General features: G+C 47.5%; 1 protein-coding gene across 1 annotated transcript; it reads right to left on the reverse strand.

Annotated features, from left to right (window-relative positions):
- Positions 1-14328: 14328 nt before the first annotated feature.
- LOC137305503 (ATP-sensitive inward rectifier potassium channel 11-like) lies at positions 14329-19934 on the reverse strand. Its single transcript, XM_067974355.1, has 2 exons — positions 19813-19934; positions 14329-18085 (listed from the first exon to the last, which is right to left on the reverse strand). Exon 2 carries the CDS (start codon positions 18058-18060, stop codon positions 16855-16857), a length of 1206 nt encoding a protein of 401 aa, XP_067830456.1. The 5' UTR covers positions 18061-18085; positions 19813-19934; the 3' UTR covers positions 14329-16854.
- Between the last annotated feature and the right edge of the window lie 417 nt (positions 19935-20351).

Genomic DNA, 20351 nt, shown 5'->3' on the forward strand with positions numbered 1-20351 from the left:
GGGCCATGGAGGGATTTGAACACGAGGATAAGAATTTTAAAATCGAGGTGTTGCTGGACCGGGAGCCAATATAGGTCAGCGAGCACGGGGGGGGGGATGGGTGAATGGGACGACTGTAATATATTAAATTTGCTATTAATGGCACGCATGCCATATTTGGGCATCGCCAGTCCATGCCAGGTATGTCTGCAGCTGCACATTTCTACCACTAGATGGTGCTTCATCAGCTCCAGAGTCCTCAGATCCCCACACCTATACCTGCACCATCATTACATGAATACACTCGGAGGGGAATTCACTTTACTCTCACTTTTGTAGGGCCAATCCACAGCAATCCACTAGTAAACAGAAACAACAGACTGCCGGAGGTGCAATAATGTTGGAAAGAAGCAAGTGCATTTACTCAGCACCTTATTACATCTCTCAGAAACTTCCCAAAGTGCTTCACGTTCAATGAATTACTTTCTCGGGCATTAAATGTAGGCAGAGGCAGCAGCCATTTTGCGCATAGCAAGCGCCCACAATCAATGATGCGATGAATGCCCAATTAATCTGTTTTTGATGGTGTTAGTTCAGGGAATAATGGTGGCCAGGACGCCGGGAGAACTGCCTGCTTTTCAAATAGCATGATGGCATGTTTGCCATCGGCCTGCAGGCAGGACCTCAGTTTAATGTCTTATCTAAATGACAGTGCCTCTGTCAATGCCTCAGTACTGCATCAGTATCAGTCTAAATGATGTACTCGAGTTCTGGAGTAGGACTTGGACCCACAACCTTTTGACTCAGGGCTGAGAGTGCTACCAATGTCTGGGACAGCAAGGGTTAACTACAGAGTAAAGCTTTCTCTACACTGTTGCATGAAGCCCTCACAAGTAAGACATAGAATGGGTTAAGTACAGAATAAAGCTCCCTCTACGCAATGTGCTACCCCCAACCCTCAAAAAATAGCCCCTACACTGTCAATATGACCTTTCCCACCCCAGCCATCCTTCTGGACTTTGTCAGTGAGCTTAACAGTTTATTGCCCATTGATGTTGAGCATGCGATGCACTCAAACCCACCAGAAACTGAGTTGGGACTGTCCCGCACTCATTGCTTCCTGAATGACATCAAGGTATCAGCCATGGCTCAGTGGGCAGCACACTTGCCTCTGAATCACAGAAGGTTGTGGCTTCAAGTCCCAATCCAGGCTAATATTCCCAGGGCTTCACTGTCAGAGGAGCCACCTTTCAGATGAAACATTAAACTGAGGCCCTATCTGCTCTCTCAGGTGGATGTAAAAGATCCCATGGCACTATTTGAAGAAGAGTTCTTCCTGGCCAATATTTATTCCTCAATTCAACATCACTAAAAACAGATTATCTGGTCATTATCACATTGCTGTTTGTGGGACCTTGCTGTGCACAGATTGGCTGCTGTGTTTCCCTATATTGACTACACTTTGAAAGGCGCTATATAAATGTAAACTCTTTCCATTTTTCTAAACCTGGAAGCCAGGACAGAGAGGTTGAAAGCACAGTGCACTGACTCACTGCGCATCTAGTACCCACTCAAAGGCTACTTCAACCACTCATCTAACTGCTGGAAAACAAATATATTTTCAGAGTTGTTTGAAGCTTCATGTTGGGGGAGGGGTGAGGAGCCATTACCCAAACTACTGGGAAACAATCTGGATCTTAAAGGGTTAAGATTTCGATTCGCTTTGGTCTATTTGCTCGCTGCAGGGGAGGGGAGTGTAAATGGAGGTGAGTCAGGATTTCTTCCTCCTTCGAAATTCCTGTTTAACTGCTGGTTACTGAGTGATATTGGCACCGTCGGGGGCTCTGCTAAGGTGGAATTTCAGGCTTAGCGTTTGGACTTATCTCTGTCAGTGCAGAACAGCAGCGCACTGAATCGTATTAAACACAAAACTACTTTAAAGACGTTGTCAATCCCGCCTGTGTCTCCCCGCCCCCTCATCACATACACCTCCCCACCTTCCCACCCCACCATGGGCAAATGTGATACCCTGTGGATCTCTGCAGTCTTGAGTCAAGGGCTGAGATGTTCACGGCTGCCGGGGGTGCTCATAGGTGCATCTGATGTGGCACGGCGGTCCTGGTGAATGCTGGAAACGCTCTCCCTGATGGCCTCGTGCCGATCGTGCCCCCCCACCATTATCTTCGAGGCCTCGAGGCCGGGACCAGAACGGTTATGTCGCCTTGCCTGTTGGCATTGAGGAATTCGTTTCCCGTACTGATAGATTATCGGGGAACGATCACCCCCTTTTTTTATTCTCCCCGCGAGCTCTGAAGGGAAGAACATGCCATCGGTCGTAGGGCCAGAGTGCGTTGTAGGGCTCACCTCTCCGATACCGATCAAACACTTCGCTTCAGTGCTGTCGTCACTCAGACCTGGGAAGCCCCCTCAAATTGAAGGAGAAATGCTTCATTTGGTCGAGGGGTCATTGCAATCCATTTCCCCCTCGACAACAACAACAACTTGCATTTATATAGCGCCTTTAACGTAGAAAAACGTCCCAAGGCGCTTCACAGAAGCGTTATCAAACAAAATTTGACACCGGGCCGCATAAGGAGATATGACAGGCAAAGAGGGAGGTTTTGAAGGAACATCTTAAAGGAGGAGAGAGAGGCGGAGAGGTTTAGGGAGGGAATTCCAGAGCTTGGGACCTAGGCAGCTGAAGGCACGGCCGCCAATGGTGGGGTGAAGGAAATTGGGGATGCGCAAGAGGCCAGAATTGTGGGAACGCAGAGATCTCGGAGGGTTGTAGGGCTGGAGGAGGTCACAGAGATAGGGAGGGGGTGAGGTCATGGAGGGATTTGAACACAAGGATGAGAATTTTAAATTGGAGACATACCCGGACCGGGAGCCAATGTAGGTCAGCCAGCACAGGGGGTGATGGGTGAACGGGACTTGGTGCGAGTTAGGATACGGGGGCATCAGAATTTTGGATGAGCTCAAGTTTACAGAGGGTGGAAGACTGGCCAGGAGATCATTGGAATAGTCGAGTCTGGAGGTAACAAAGGGCATGGATGAGGGTTTCAGCGGCAGATGGGCTGAGGCAGGGGCGGAGACGGGCGATGTTACAGCGGTCTTGGTGACCCTTACCAGTAATTGTTAGCAGGCCAGTTGCTCCATGTTTGTGTGTGGGCCTCCATCTCAGCCCAGCGTCTCTGGGCCCAGGACATGTAACAGAGAGAGAGAGAGAGAGAGTGTGAGAGAGAGAGACAGAGAGAGATAAGTATGCTGTGGCCTTCAACAAATAACCCTGGCTGGAAGCGAAGGATTTAAAATCCTTTCATAGTCATAAAATTAAAGTGATAACCAAAACTATTGCAATATCTGTCACCACTTACTTTGACTCCCTCTTCCTTTCATTTGTATTTAACTCTTTTTCTCTTTTAATTCATTGTGTGTGGGTTTTTTCCCTATTCCTCCCTTCCGTCTTTCTGGAGAGCACTAAGACCCAGAGGGTAGCTGGGGAGGTGCTGCATTGTTAGCATTCTTGTGGTATGTGTATGAGGAAGTGATTCATGCCTTGGTGCCAATCAAACCCATGTTTAATACAGTGGCCCCGGACGCTTTCCAACTGGGGGAGTGGGGCGGGGTGGGAGGGGGCCGCGGGGGCTTCTCCCCGAGGCATGTCCTGGGGGAGTGGACTGGGTGCCAGTCAACAGACTGCGAGTTTGTGCGGGCCTGCTCAAGGAATAGGAGTTTGTAAACTCTCTTAAAGCGACAGTACTACTGGCAGTTCAGGGCCACCTGCTATCGTAGGTATCTGCTGTGGCTCGGTGGGTATCACTCTCACCTCTGAGTCACGAAGGTTACGAGTTCAAGTCTTACTCCCAGTACTGAGGGAGCACTGCGCTGCTGGAGATTTTGTCTTTTGGATGAGCCATTAAACTGAGGTCCTGTCTGCCTTTTTCAGGTGGATCTAAAATATCCCATGGCACTATTTCAAGGAAGAGCAAGGGGCGTTCTCCCTGGTGACCTGGCCAACATTTACCCCTCAACCGACATTACTAAAAAACAATTTTCTGGTCATTATCTCATTGCTGTTTGTGGGATCTTGCTGTGTGTTTCCTACATTACAACAGTGACTACGCTTCTAAAGTGCTTCATTGGCTGTAAAGCGCTTTGGGACGTCCTGAGGTCGTGAAAGGCGCTATATAAATGCAAGTTCTTTCTTTTAATTCACCTTTAATAGAATTCAGCCGACAGCCAGCGGCTGCTTCCCTCGCCATTGGCCGCACTTGTGAACTTTAACCTTGTTGTTCCGACGGGTGGAGGAGGCCCACTCCTTGCCATTGGCTGCCCGTTTCACGGAGACAGGGGCGCTGGCTTGCACAATGAGAATCAGCAGCTTCAAACAAGTAGAGTGGCACTAAGTAAAATAAACGGGGAGGGAGAGGTGCACGGAGGCCCAGGGTCTCTGCTCATGTACCCTCCCCCCATCCCCCATGACTCTTTACCCAATCTAAAATTGGAGTGAACCAAAACCTAGCTCCTTCTCTTTAATCCTCAAGAGATTCACTCAGGAAAAGGGGATCGAGGCAGATTTCTCCCCCGCTCTCGTTAACCCAAGGCCACTGTGAGCGCTAGTTGGCTGAGATTAGTAAAGTCAGTACAGACCAGGGATTGAAGCCAGAAGCTCCCTGTATGACTCAGTACCATGTGAGTCATCAGGAAAACTTCAGATTAGAGTTAGGTGGACATGACAGCGTTCAAAGAAGAGCAAAGAGTTTGCTGAATGTCTCTTTCCATTACTTGGTTGATTGTATCTTCACACCCTTCCCTTGGAAAACAGTGTGAAGCTGTGGAAGGATTTGCAGGCTGACTAACAGTCTGTGACATGAATACTCTGTCCATGGCCATAACCAACTCTATACCAGCCAATGGGGGGGTTAGTCCTATATGGGGGGAGGGTTTTATGGGCCCCCACAACCCATACAACAAGGGGGAGGGGGCACCCACACCCACCAGACACCAGACACCAGACACCAGTCTCCTGCTGGATATCAACCCAGAACTGGAGCTCTGGTCTCCACTTGCTGGGACTGTCTGGAGTTCTGGTCTCCACTTGCCAGGACTGTCTGGAGTGGGGTTTGAACCCTGAACATTCTGACTCAGAGGTGGGATTATTCCCATTGAGCCAAAGGCTCCCTCCTGCACTCTTAGTGAAAGTAATTCAAAAGTAATTCATTGGCTGTGGCATGGGAGAATCTGTGATCCCAAAGGCATATCTCCCAGGACGAGCAGGACGAGTAGAAACAGCTATAACCTGTGTGTAGCTTTACTGACGTCGGGGTGGATCTCAATGCTGGCCAGGGACTGGTCTAACGACGTTTTTTTTTTCTTTATCGCAGCGGACATAGCGACCAGAGGCTCCAGGGCACCGGGGCACGGAGTGCGCAACACGGTCAGGCTGGCCACAAAGACGGGTGAAGGACCCACGCCATGGCAACGGGACGTCTTTGTGGGGAAGGTTCCGTTGGGAGCCTGTGGATTCGTGTCAGCGGGCATCTTCTGTCTGCAGGACTTCCCGAGGAGCGGCTATTTCGATGTGACCTTCAAGACCGTCGAAGGATGCCTGAAGATGCTGCAGGCTTTCTAGGAGAAGGGGAAGGCAGAGTGCCTTGCCAGCGACGCCCGCATCCCATGAACGCATAAAAAAAAAGGCCGCTCGGTGGAGCAGGGCGAGAAATACTCGCGCTTATTCTTCCAGAAGCTGCTGAGAGAGACCTCTGTGATCAGCAGCCTGAAAGAGGAAGATGGCTCGGTGACGTCTTCACAGGCCGACATACTGAAGATCAGCAAATCCTTTTATGCCGGGGTGTATGATGTGAAGCCCACAGACAGCAGTCCTTCCTGTCCTCTATCACGGAGGTCTTAGAGGACAGCGAGCGGGAGAGCATAGATCAGCCACTGACCTTGGGCGAGCAGACAAAGGCCGTCCGGTCCTTCGAGAAGAGTAAAACTGCCAGAAGCGACGGCTTACCGGTGGAGTTGTACTCGGCTCTGTGGGAGTGGATAGGCCCAGACCTACTGGAAGTGTACCGGGGTTTGCTTCTGGCAGGCAGCATGTCAGAGTCCATGAGCAAAGGCATCATCACCCTCATCTACAAGCGGAAAGGGGGGAGAGGAAAGAAATCAGAAATTGGCGACCCATTTCCTTGCTAAATGTCGACTACAAGATTCTGTCTAAGATCATCGTCAACAGGCTCAAGTCTGCTCTGGAGCGGGTGATCCACCCGCATCAGACCCGGCAGGAAGATCTCTGATAGACTTGCACTGCTCAGGGATATGATCGCCTATGTGCAGGACAGGGTGGGGTGAACACCTGCCTCATCAGCCTGGACCAGGAGAAGACCTTCGACAGAATATCCCACACGTGGTCTCCAAAATAGGTTTTGGAGAGGGAACCCGCGATTGGATCTGACTGTTCCACGCGGACATCCGCAGCGCAGTCCTAATCAATGGGTGGGAGTCGGAGAGCTTTCCGATTAGATCCGGAGTCAGGCAGGGATGTCCTCTCTCCGCAGTCTTGTTTGTATGTTGTATCGAGCCATTTGCCACGTCCATCAGGAAGGATGCGGGTCACAGGGGGGTGATGATCCCAGGCAGCGTAGGCTCTCAGGTTAAGGCCTCCCTGTACATGGGCGACGTCACCGCCTTCTGCTCCCATCAGCAGTCGGTCCACACACTGATGGGCATCTGCGACCGTTTCGAGCTGGCCTCGGGGGCCAGAGTGAACCGAAGTAAAAGTGAGGCCACGTTCTATGGCAGATGGGAGACCCGATAATTTGTCCCCTTCACCGTCAGGTCCGACTACCTGAAGGTGCTGGGGATCTGGTTCGGGGGGCTCCTGGCCTGCACAAAGAACTGGGAGAAGCGGATCGCCAAGGCCAAACAGAAAATTGTATGTGGGGGAAGGGGGTGATCCCTCTCCATAACCACCAGGAACCTGGTGATAAGGTGTGAGGGACTCGTGGTGTTGCTCTACGTTGCCAGAGTCTGACCCATTCCCCACAACTCCACCGTCACGGTCACCTGAGCCATCTTCCACTTTGTCTGGAGGTCCAAGGTAGAACCCGTCCGCAGGGTCACCATGTACAAGACCCCAGACAAAGGAGGGAAGAGCGTCCCCAATGCTGCTCTGATCCTGATGGCCACCTTTGTGTGTGGCTGCCTCAGGATACGTGTAGAGCCCCAATACGCAAACACCAAGTGTTACTACGTGCTGAGTTTCTACCTGTCCAACACCCACTGAGAAAGCTGGGTCTGGCCACGCTGGCCGAGCAGGCGCAGGACATCCTGTCCAGCTGGACCGTCCGCCCCCACCTGTCCCAGGTGGAGAAATTCCTGAGGAGGAGCCCCTTCGACCACATGGCCGTCAGACTGTGAAGGAGCTGTGCACGACCGAGTGTTGCCGACTCGGACACTCCAAGGTCCAGGAGTACGTGCTGCGGGACGCACTGAGGCGAGGTGCGACCTACACAAAGGCTCCATGGGGAAAGGCCACCGTGTAAGGCCACCCCACCTTGTTCTGTACATCATGAGTCATGGGAAATACTGTTTGAATTGTAATAATGAGATCACTTTGTATACGATCTGTAGTGTTTTGGTTTGAATTGTTCTGGTTTGGAATTGGGATATTTACATTGAGCTGTGTGTATCTTTAAATTCTATGAAATAAAGTATATTTTGAAATAAAACAAAAAGAAAGCAATTCAAAAGTAATTCATTGGCTGTGAACCGTTTTGGGATGTCCTAAGGACATGAAAGACGCAGTTTAAATGCAAGCTCTTTCTTTGAGTGTTGCACCATTCTTAAAAGAAAGACTTGCGTTTACATAGCTCCTTATCGCGCCTCTTGGAAACATCCCAAAGCTGTTCCCATGCATTGAATCACTTCTGAGGTTGGTGGGCAAAAGCAGCAGCTAAATTGCACACAGCAAGATCCCGCAAACAGCAAATGAGATAGTCTATTTCTGGTGGTGTTCATTGAAATAGACGTGTTGGCTGAGACATTCGGAGAACTCCTTGCTCTTCTTTGAATGCTGCGATGTCCACCTAAATCTACTTGGAAGCTTTCCCGATGACTCATACGGCAATGAGTCATACAGGAAGCTTCTGGCTTCAATCCCTGATCTATGTTGACTTTACTAATCTCAGCCAAGTAGCAATAGCAGCACTGGGCCTGGGTTAGAGAGCGTAGGTGGGGGGAAAACTCTTCCTTGATCCCCTTTTCCTGAGTGAATCAATAAACCTATTTTAGGCTGAAATATCTTGAGGAGTAAAGAGAAGGTTCGAGATTTTGTTTCCCTTCCAATTTTCTCATCCTTTCCTGAGAGGCTCGTGCTGGGGTATAGTTCTCTGTGTGCCAGGCACTTTCCAGTAACCTTCCCCAAGTGGACATTTGCGAGTCCCAACAGTGAGTGTCAGCAGTCTGTTCAACCATGAGGAGCATCGTTGCCAAGTCTGATCCTGTCTCACATGCCCACACTTTCCAGCAGGAGTTACTGGATACCAATCAAGAGCCTGATTTCACTCCCTCCTCAGCCCAGGGACACTGAGGCCCATTGTAATGGTCCAACTGGTACCCCAACACACCACAGACTGGGGATCAAAGTGGGGCCTGTTGCTCTTGCATGGTTGACTCTTGCTGGGGTACAGTTCCACTGGCACCAGCCACTCTCTGCTACCTGTGGCTCAGTGGGTAGCACTCTTACCTCTAACTCAAAAAGTCATGGGTTCAAGTCCCACTCCAGAGACCTAAGCACAAAATCCAGGCTAACACTCCCAGTGCAGTACTATTAGAGGTGCCTTCTTTCGGATGAGATGTTAAACCCTCACAGGTGGACATAAAAGATCAAATGGCCACTATTTCGAAGAAGAGCAGGGGAGTTCTCCCCGGTGTCCTGGGCCAATATTTATCCCTCAACCAACATCACTAAAAAAACAGATTATCTGGTCATTATCACATTGCTGTTTGTGGGATCTTGCTGTGCGCAAATTGGCTGCAGCGTTTCCTACATTACAACAGTGACTATACTTCATTGGCTGTAATTGCTTTTTGACATCCTAAGATTGTTAAAGACGCTATATAAATGCAGGCCATTCAGTAGTTTACACTGCGTTTACCAACGACGCAATTGGAGGAGTCACTGTAACACATATATAAGAATAATTTTTAATAACAAATGTTTAACTACTCAAGAGAAATTACATTGCATGAAAAGTACACACAGAGTTTGCCGGCAGGTATTGATAAAGGTCGTGTGTTGTCCCAGATCAGGCAAGGAGTTGTGTTCCATAACGGAGTAGATTTTATGACCGTCAAACTAGCGCTGTGATACGCCCGCCCATTATATGAACCACCAGATCATCATTTACAGTGGGATGGAACTCGGATGCAAGCGTCCGATCTACACGCTCAGTTGTACCCGCCTTCGACAAGCTGGAATTCGACACCTGTATCTCAAATTCTAATTTGCGATTTCGCTTCAAACTTTCATTTACACCTTGAAGTGGTTTCATGCCACAGTTTAAAGGCTGCACAATCTAAAGATAGTTCTTTCTACACACAAAGGGTGGTAGAAGTTTGGAACTCTCTTCCGCAAACGGCAATTGATACTAGCTCAATTGCTAAATTTAAATCTGAGATAGAGAGCTTTTTGGCAACCAAAGGTATTAAGGGATATGGGCCAAAGGCAGTTATATGGAGTTAGATCACAGATCAGCCATGATCTTATGAAATGGCGGAGCAGGCACGAGGGGCTGAATGGCCTACTCCTGTTCCTATGTTCCTATTAAAGTGTGAGAATAGTCAGAGTAAGCTCTTTTATTTCCCTGTCTAATTGTCACGATTTTAAAACTCTCATCCTTGTTTTCAAATCCCTCCATGGACTCGCCCCCTCCCTATTTCTGTAACCTCCTCCAGCCCTACAACCCCCCGAGATCTCTGCGCTCCTCCAATTCTGGCCTCTTGCGCATCCCCTATTTTCATCGCTCCACCATTGGCGGCCGTGCCTTCAGCTGCCTAGGCCCTAAGCTCTGGAATTCCCTCCCTAAACGTCTCCGCCTCTCTCTCCTCCCTTTAAGACGCTCCTTAAAACCTACCTCGTTGACCAAACGTTTGGTCACCTGTTCTAATATCTCCTTATGTGGCTCGGTGTCAAATTTTCATAGAATAGAATCATAGAATCATAGAAGTTACAACATGGAAACAGGCCCTTCGGCCCAACATGTCCATGTCACCCAGGTTATACCACTAAGCTAGTCCCAATTGCCTGCACTTGGCCCATATCCCTTTATACCCATCTTACCCATGTAACTGTCCAAATGCTTTTTAAAAGACAAAATTGTACCCGCCTCTACTACTGCCTCTGGCAGCTCGTTCCAGACACTCACCACCCTTTGAGTGAAAAAATTGCCCCTCTGGACCCTTTTGCATCTCTCCCCTCTCACCTTAAATCTATGCCCCCTCGTTATAGACTCCCCTACCTTTGGGAAAAGATTTTGACTATCGACCTTATCTATGCCCCTCATTATTTTATAGACTTCGATAAGATCACCCCTTAACCTCCTGCTCTCCAGGGAAAAAAGTCCCAGTCTGTCTAACCTCTCCCTGTAAGTCAAACCATCAAGTCCCGGTAGCATCCTAGTAAATCTTTTCTGCACTCTTTCTAGTTTAATAATATCCTTTCTATAATAGGGTGACCAGAACTGTACACAGTACTCCAAGTGTGGCCTCACCAATGCCCTGTACAACTTCAACAAGACATCCCAACTCCTGCATTCAGTGTTCTGACCAATGAAACCAAGCATGCTGAATGCCTTCTTCACCACCCTATCCACCTGTGACTCCACTTTCAAGGAGCTATGAACCTGTACTCCCAGATCTCTTTGTTCTATAACTCTCCCCAACGCCCTACCATTAACGGAGTAGGTCCTGGCCCGATTCGATCTACCAAAATGCATCACCTCACATTTATCTAAATTAAACTCCATCTGCCATTCATCGGCCCACTGGCCCAATTTATCAAGATCCCGTTGCAATCCTAGATAACCTTCTTCACTGTCCACAATGCCACCAATCTTGGTGTCATCTGCAAACTTACTAACCATGCCTCCTAAATTCTCATCCAAATCATTAATATAAATAACAAATAACAGCGGACCCAGCACCGATCCCTGAGGCACACCGCTGGACACAGGCATCCAGTTTGAAAAACAACCCTCTACAACCACCCTCTGTCTTCTGTCGTCAAGCCAATTTTGTATCCAATTGGCTACCTCATCTTGGATCCCATGAGATTTAACCTTATGTAACAACCTACCATGCGGTACCTTGTCAAAGGCTTTGCTGAAGTCCATGTAGACCACGTCTACTGCACAGCCCTCATCTATCTTCTTGGTTACCCCTTCAAAAAACTCAATCAAATTCGTGAGACATGATTTTCCTCTCACAAAACCATGCTGACTGTTCCTAATCAGTCCCTGCCTCTCCAAATGCCTGTAGATCCTGTCCCTCAGAATACCCTCTAACAACTTACCCACTACAGATGTCAGGCTCACTGGTCTGTAGTTCCCAGGCTTTTCCCTGCCGCCCTTCTTAAACAAAGGCACAACATTTGCTACCCTCCAATCTTCAGGCACCTCACCTGTAGCGGTGGATGATTCAAATATCTCTGCTAGGGGACCCGCAATGTTTGATTAACGCTCCTGTGAAGCGCCTTGGGACGTTTTACTACATTAAAGGCGCTATATAAATGCAAGTTGTTGTTGTTGTCATCTTCCTTTGCTTCCTAAATCATAGAATCATAGAAAATAGGAGCAAGAGTAGGCCATTCGGCCCTTCGGGCCTGCTCCACCATTCAAAATGATCATGGCAGATCATCTAACTCAGTACCCTGTTCCCGCTTTTTCCCCATATCCCTTGATCCCTTTAGCATTAAGAAATATATCTATCTCCTTCTTGAATATATTTAATGACTTGGCCTCCACTGCCTCCTGGGGTAGAGAATTCCACAGGTTCACCACCCTCTGAGTGAAGAAATTTCTCTTCATCTCTGTTCTAAATGGCATACCCCGTATCCTGAGACTGTGACCCCTGGTTCTGGACTCCCCAGCCATCGGGAACATCCTCCCTGCATCTAGTCTGTCTAGTCCTGTTAGAATTTTATATGTTTCAATGAGATCACCTCTCATTCTTCTAAACTCTAGTGAATACAGGCCTAGTCGACCCAATCTCTCCTCATACATCAGTCCTGCCATCCCAGGAATCAGTCTGGTTGCTGATGGTGCTGACCCTTGCTGAAATACATTCCACTGCACAGCAGCCACTCTCTGCTGCCTTCCCCAAATGATTACTCTTTATGGACAAGTGTCAGTAGGGTATTCGGCCAGGGTGAGCACACCACAGTCGAGCCTGATTCTGCCCACGCTCATCGCTGTCCAGCAGGAATTACTGGAAAGGAGCCAGGCGGGGATCTCTCATCTCTCCCTCCCCTAGCTCAAGGGCTTCATGCCGTCACTTTGACTGAGATCAGCACAGTCCTGGGATCGTACCTAAGGCCTTCTGGTCTACGTGTTCCAGTTACACTCCAGCCTTAGTAAATGACGCACTGTAAATTTCACAGAAGTAACAATCAGCCTCCAGGCAGTAAGTAATTGTTTATCGTTTTATCTATACCGGATAAACAAGTTTCAGTCCCTGCACAGCAGTAAACAGACAGTCCCATCCATCATGAAACTGATGAAAGGATGAAAGTTAATCAGTGCTGCAAGTTACTGCTGCAGGAGTGATCTGTTCAATAGGAGCTGTTTGGAGCTGGCATTTCCCTTTACCCAACCACTCCAGCACTCTGTCACACGCATGTATTACTAAATTCACCTAACACTGCATCTTATCCCACGCAAATCCCATTCACCTATCACCCTGTCCTGTCCTGGATTAAATCCCATTCACCTATCACCCTGTCCTGTCCTGGATTAAGTTCCATTCACCCTCTCAATGTTGCAGGCTAACCTCCTAACTACACTGCACCATTACCCTATCTGGTCAGCTGGTCTGCCTACTGTACCATCAACAGACAGAAGTGTTTGTCTGCATGTTGTAAATATCCCTGACCTACATTGGATCCCGGTCCGGCAATGCCTCGATTTTAAAATTCTCTTCCTTGTTTTCAAATCCCTCCATGGCCTCGCCCCTTCCCTATCTTTAATATCCTCCAGCACTACAACCCTCCGAGATCTCTGCGCTCCTCCAATTCTTGTCTCTTGCGCATCCCCGATTTTAATCGCTCCACCATTGGCGGCCGTGCCTTCAGCTGCCTGGGCCCTAAGCTCTGGAATTCCCTTCCTAAACCTCTCCGCCTCTCTCTCCTCCTTTAAGACGCTCCTTAAGACCTGCCTCTTTGACCAAGCTTTTGGTCACCTGTCCTAATATCTCCTTATGTGGCTCAGTATCAAATTTTGTTTGATAATTGCTCCTGTGAAGCAGCTTGGGATGTTTAACTACATTAAAGGCGCTATATAAATGCAAGTTATTATTGTTGTTGATTGTATTTAACATTAGTATTGCTAACAACTAACCACTAATTATCTACTATTGGCAGTATTTACTCTCAATAGTACCTTATAATGGTAGTGGTGGATTGGAGGCCCACCTTCTTGAAAATCATAAAAGATTAATGTTTTACAGGATTTTGGCTTGTGGCCACTTCAAAATTGATCAGGAGTGGTCTTGTCTGTGTGTACGTGATGTACACATTATCTGTCTCCCATGCCAGTACCACTTGAAAGGCAAACGAGTTACCTCTGTCTAGTTGGACAGCTTAACAAGTGTTAGACATTAATTTTACCCAGGCACTAGTAACAGTTAATATTAATCACCAGGCCATTAATTGGTTATATCTGTCTGTGGGCTTTGTGACTGTCACAGTTGGCTGCCCATGATTGTGTCCAACATACCAGAGGGAGGAGAAAGCTGTCACTCTGTATCTGAGAGCTCCTTTGTTTCATAAATGTAAACGTTGTGCCCAGAAAAATCCGACAGGCAATTTCTGTGTGTCTTTTGAAACCTATTTGTAATTGACAGCTTCACTGAATTGTGAACGACACCCTTTGATCTTCCTTTGTCTCAGTTCAGACTTCAAAGCGAAGAGGGAGTGTAACAGTTGTCTTGTATGAATGTATTTTTAGTGTATTTCTGTTTCACCAGGCAACTATTAAAGGGGGGGGTGAGGAGATTTCACATATAAATGTTGCATCACAGTAAAAGCATAAAAGAACAGAGAACGGTGAGAACAACACAATATTTTATTGTTTTGAAACAGGGAATATGAGTTGAGTAAAGTTCTGCACTCTAGTCAAATCTGCTGTGTTGGCTCTTGCTTCTGTTTAATCTTACTTCTGAATGAACCTGATTCATAGCTGTAGCCAGAGGTTTACAATATATCAGAATATCATTTGTCCTTTAGTCAGAGAGATTTGGAGCTGCTGTTTCCATTGACCATATCAGTGGTAAATGGGTTTATTGTTCACCTCGGGCACATTACCTCCCGGATTAATTTGTGCATTTTCCCATGTTTTGGTTCTTTACGATGGATATGATAAAAAGTAGCACATCAAATCAGAACACTTACCATCAATAATATTTACCAAAAGCTGCCTGTTCTATCAATAGTCAACAAGGCTTATCACTAAGAGTATTTAGTATTACCAGTAAGAAATAAAGACTTGCATTTAGATGGGGCCTTATCACATCTCTCAGAAATGTCTTCACATAGAATTAATTACTTTGACGTGCAACAAATGTTATGTCGGTAAAGACAGCAGCCATTTTATTCACGTATGTTCCAACAAACAGCAATGAGATGACTGACCAATCTGTTTATTGGTGGTGTTGGTTAAGGGGACATTGTTGGTTAGTGAAATCTCTGTCCCGCCACGAAAATCAGAAGATTCAACACTTTCCCACAAATAGGAGCAGAGAAAGACACAATCTGGGTCAAGGCAGACTAAATCCCCGCAGATGCTCGTCCTCAATAAATGTTGACAAATTTATAATAACATTTTAAAATAATTGATTGCAAAAAAATATTAATCACAACATGAACAGATATTTTGGAATCTCGCTGGAGACTTATTTAGCCTGTAACCAAAGTTACCACAACAAAAATAAAGGGAGAAGTCCTAAGTCCTGAGATGTAGAAGAGCGGATAGAATCATAGAATGTTCCAGCACAGAAACAGGCCATTCAGACCCATCTAGTCCGTGCTAATATTTTCCTCCACATAAGTCGTCTAGTCTAATTCTACCTAATATTATTTTTTTCAAGTAACTATTCTGATTCCCTTTTAAAAGAGATAAGGGTCTCTGCCTAAACAACAGTTTGTGGCAGAGAATTCCACATTTTAATCAGCTTTTGTGTAAAGGCCTTTTCTTCTAACTTCCCCTTTTTATGATGATCTTAAATTCGTGCCCATTTGTTACGGTCTTGCCAAGCCGTGGAAACAATCCTGCATCTTCTTCAACTTACCTACGTTACTCAACTCCACCTGCCTTTCCTACCAGCTCTGCACCGTCTGTAAAAGCCCTTAGGCCTTGACTACGACCAGCCACTCTCCTCATCCTCCTCCCCCAGGTCACGTTGCCTTCCGCACGTTTGCTGCAAGGGATTCAACTGTGCTCTGTTGGGTCGAGTGCAATGTCAAGGAGCCCCTTCGCCCTCCCTCCCCCCCAAATATGGCAATTAAGCTACACAGGAAGGAGATGACCATGGTTACATTACATGTGCCACTTGACAACTGTTGCTATGTGCTTCTAAATCTGATGATGTTGTACTTGTGTCTTCATTCCAATTGTCCTAAATACAACGTACTTTGTGCGTTTTTTTTCACATTTCTTTGTGAATCTTGTGCTCATTAGTGTGAGGGATGTTCTTGCTGGGGAATGGAACACTACCTATTTCAGGCACTCAGTGGTAGCAACGACTCATGTATATCATGGTTAAATGCAGGTAAATCTTCTTCTAGTCTGCTCAATGTGCCTCAGCTCTCCCTACTGCGCTGGTGCGATATTTTCCATTTTCTCACCCATTCTTTGATCACCAGTTTAGTGCCAATGATTGTTTATGCTATGGGTCCACACCCATTAAGATCTGGATTGAGACTGCCCACTTCATTTCATGTTGGGCTCTTACCACCAGTATATCATAGTATCATAGTAGGTACAGCACAGGACGAGGCCATTCGGCCCATCGTGCCTGTGCTGGCTCTTTGAAAGAGCTTTCCAATCAGTCCCACTCCTCTGCTCTTGCCCCATAGCCCTGTCAATTTTTTCCTTTCAAGTATGTATCCAATTCCCTTTTGAAAGTTATTATTGAATCTGCTTCCACCGCCCTTTCAGGCAGCGCATTCCAGATCGTAACAACTTGCTGAGTAAATATGGGGGAAGAGGGTTATGGCCAGTGTTCTAAGCAGCTCCATCATCTAGTTCCTCTGTCTTTGTTTAAATAAGAAACCCAAGTGAAGAGCCAAGGCCTATAATGCAGGACATGGCCCAGACTGGAAAGAGCAGGAACAAAGACAAGGTAAATCGGGAAGTAGTAGCCAGGTAACGACAAGCTTACAGTGGGTTGTAGGAGGAAGGGAAGACTAAGGGACTTGAAGAGATTCACAGTCCTAAGGGCCTGGGAAAGAATGTGTTAGGGTTGCAGAGGGAACGATAAGTCTTGATTTCAACATGGTGAGGCCGCATGGAGGAGGAACAGTATATTTTTAACTAAGGAAGTAGAGGAGAGGAAGATTCAGTGGAGCAATGACCATGACACTATCTCCTCATGTGACTATAAATCTGATAAAGAATCTATGGACTGAAAACGCATAGATGACTCCATGTGTACTTCAGGCACAGCAACAGTGTTGAAGAAACTCCTTTTCCGTAGGGCACTCATTTGAAGTTTTGGGCCATTGTTCTGTTGGTTTTGACTTCTCTCCTGCACCTCTAGTTCTCTTACGCTGCACAGTGGGGTGTTGGACTTTACAGTGTTGCCAAACTTGGAATAATCGACTGAGTATCTTCCCTCTTCCTCAGTCACAATGGGCACAAACCTATGGCCCCAAAGTATCTCCTCCGGCAAATAAGATGTCCTCGCTTGGGTAGTAATGCCTGTGGTCTCCACCACGCCTTCAAGTATGACCACCACCTCAAGGTCTTCTTGTTGGAGGCCAGATGCTGATAGACCATAGAGCGGGCTCGTCTTATCAATGGTGTGACTTATGATGAGAGGAGAAACCAGGAAGATGGCATTGGCGCCCACTGGATTCTCCACTTGGATGTCAATCTGAGAGATGGGGACCACTTCTCCCTCTTGCGTGGTGGTCTTCTTGACCAGTTGCATTTGGATGGTGGCACTAATAATCATGCTTTTTCTCAAGTCGCCCACCCTGAACATAAAGCACAATTTACCATTCCGCTGAGCAATTACTGCGTACTTGCTGAAAATGATAGTTTCTGCCCTCCGGTTAGCCTGGGCGGTCTTCATGAAGATGCAGCCCAGCATGACCGCATTGATGATGAGGCCTGATATGTTCTGGACGATCAGGATTATGATGGCTATGGGGCATTCCTCAGTCACCATTCTGCTTCCAAACCCTATGGTCACCTGGACCTCAATGGAGAAAAGGAAGGCGGATGTAAAAGACTGGACGCTGGTGACGCAGGGAACACCACTGTCCTGTTTGGAGTCCAGGTCTCCATGGGCAAAGGCAATGAGCCACCAAATCATAGCAAACAGCATCCAACTGCATAGGAACGACATGGTGAAGATCACAAGTGTGTAATGCCACTTAAAGTCCACCAAGGTGGTGAAGACATCTTGAAGGAAGCGTCCTTGCTCTCTGATGTTCTTGTGGGCCACGTTGCAGCCTCCATTTTTGGCGACGAAGCGAGCTTTCTTCGACTTGGCACGGTAACGAGGCTGAGAGAGGTTGTCTTCCACCAGTCTGGTCAATAAGTACTCCTCCGAAATGATCCCCTTCCTCGCCAGCATTGCTACTCCAGGTGGGTATGGCTGCCTGTGGGACCATAATGAACACGGACAAGGGTTAATCTCTTTGTCACCTTGCTGGGCATCAAGACTTCTATATTCTTGGGCTGTTGCTATGGGCAGTAGTGCCAGGCAATATGGCAGGGGGTTTGGACATTTTTCATCTGACTGGTTAGTCATTAACCCACCCCATACATTTTCTCCCTTCCTTGTTCGATGGCATCCCGAACCTCGCCCCAAGTGAGCGAAGACAATAATTGGTGCCTGGCTATTCGACTGTGGGGACCATCACAGCTGAGCGCGATTGCAACTGGCTGGCGTCATGGATAGCAATCAAGGACAGGAAACCCATCTGATTTTCTTCCCTCTCCTTCGCCTAGGTATCCTCAAGCTAAGTGTCGTGTATTCTTCACCATCCTGGTTGAGATTAACTGACCCAGCACAAACCAAGGATGGAACCTGTGACCTTCCTGGTCCGTATGGCCCGGTAGGACACCGCTGTGGGGATTTACTCAATCAGCTGTTAGAGAACTGCCCCCCCGCAAACAAAATGGCATCTCTTTGAGCTAAAGGTAATGGGCGGAGTTTTAACCCCGCCCCCCCCCATGACGGGCGGGAGGGGTTGGGGTGGGGGGGTTAAATTGTTAAAAATGTGAAACCCGACCCCAGCGTGCCGCGAACGCACCTACTTCCGGTTTGACCGCGGTGGGTACGGGGCCGTCCGAGTAACCCGCTCTGGAGAGGGGGGCCCGTGATTATAATATGTTAATGAGGCTGCGTTCCTCAGATTCTGGCGGCCATTTGCATTTAACGGCTTCCCAGGGCTCAGGATGGGAGGCGAGAATGGCTGGATCCAACAGGCAAGTGCCTTTCCAGCACTGCTTATGGGCCAGGAGGAGCAGGAGTGCTTAACCCCTGGCCCCTCAAGCACATTTTCCGCTGCAATCTCTCTCCGCCGTGATCTCTCTTCCTCCCACCCCCCCCCCCTTGATCTCTCCCTCTTGCCTCGTTGCCTTGCAGCGAGCAACCCCCCCTCTCCTCACCAACTCCCGATCTTCTCGGTTGCTAGGGACCGACCTCCTTTGGGAGTGAGACCGGAGGTGGCCAATACCCACGTACCTGCACTCCAAGAAGGAGTTCATTTCCACGAGGAGAGTAAGGGAGAAGATTAAAAAGGTATAAAATTCTCGAGAGCACTGCTGCATTTCTATATAAAATACCGCACACAGGGCATGTGGGTGCCACTGGTCTGTGCCAGTGTCTCGCCAAATGGCAAGCTTTAGAATCTCAGTGTACCGCAGGGAAAACGAGAGGCAGGAAACTTTCTCACAAGGTGGAGGAGAGAGGGAGGAAATCAGAGCAACTCTCCCCTCACACAGAAACTTGCGGCCATCGGTCCTCGTGTAGGGTTGAGAAACGACGTGTGGAGAGGTGGGAGAGCGGTGGGTTTGAGGGGAGGGGGACAAAATAAAATTACTCTGTATGCCAAATTAAATTCGCATCACGTTTGAAACTTAAAATATTAGTTTTAGTGCTTGGTCTGAGCCAATTCTGGATACGTGTGATCTGTAGTCTGAATCCAACCATCACCTGACCCACTCAATCTCATCTCAGTAAACATGGGATGTCCTTGGTACAAAATAGCCATGATTTTTCTGGCATCATTTTTCTTCCTTATTCTATGAACTCAAAGGCTGGAAACCGGAACATTACTGACCTTGAATGCAATGAATAAAAAATTGAGATCTTCTGTACCTTTGTTTGTTGTTGTGCTTAATTTGGTCGATTAGATCCTAGAAGGTGGGACTCACCATATTTCTCCTGTTCCAAGGGCTCCTCCAACCTCACCTGAGAGAAGGGGTTATCTTCGGACTGGCTTGGTCGGAATACCAGGAACACAGACAGGGTTGTAACTCGAGAGAGAGGCTCGCACAAAAGAAATCAGCTGATCCATCAATTCCCATGGAAACAAGTGATAAGTATAGCCTTAAAGGGACAGATTAAGGGTAAGCGGACGATTTCTTTTTGTCAAATTGCTGAATTCTCCTTAAAGGGGAAGTGCCTTACCAAAATATTAGATGAGAGACTCCTACACTTACTCTCCCAGTCACGTACTGTTTGTGTTTATCCTTTGAAATTGATAATTAGAGCGAGCAAGGAGCTTCAGCTTTTGCTAGGAGTCATGAAATTCTAGGAATACACGAGAATGATAACCATCACAATATAACACTTTAATCTATTTGTAGTAGAAAGTGCAGGTCTGCGTCAGAGCTAGGATCTGTGTTTCCCTACAT

This window comes from Heptranchias perlo, chromosome 40 (assembly GCF_035084215.1).
Source record: "Heptranchias perlo isolate sHepPer1 chromosome 40, sHepPer1.hap1, whole genome shotgun sequence".
NCBI lineage: Eukaryota > Metazoa > Chordata > Chondrichthyes > Hexanchiformes > Hexanchidae > Heptranchias > Heptranchias perlo.

Bases quoted from the DNA above. Each gene is read 5' to 3' on its own strand.
- LOC137305503 (XM_067974355.1), bottom strand. From the start codon at position 18,060: ATGCTGGCGAGGAAGGGGATCATTTCGGAGGAGTACTTATTGACCAGA.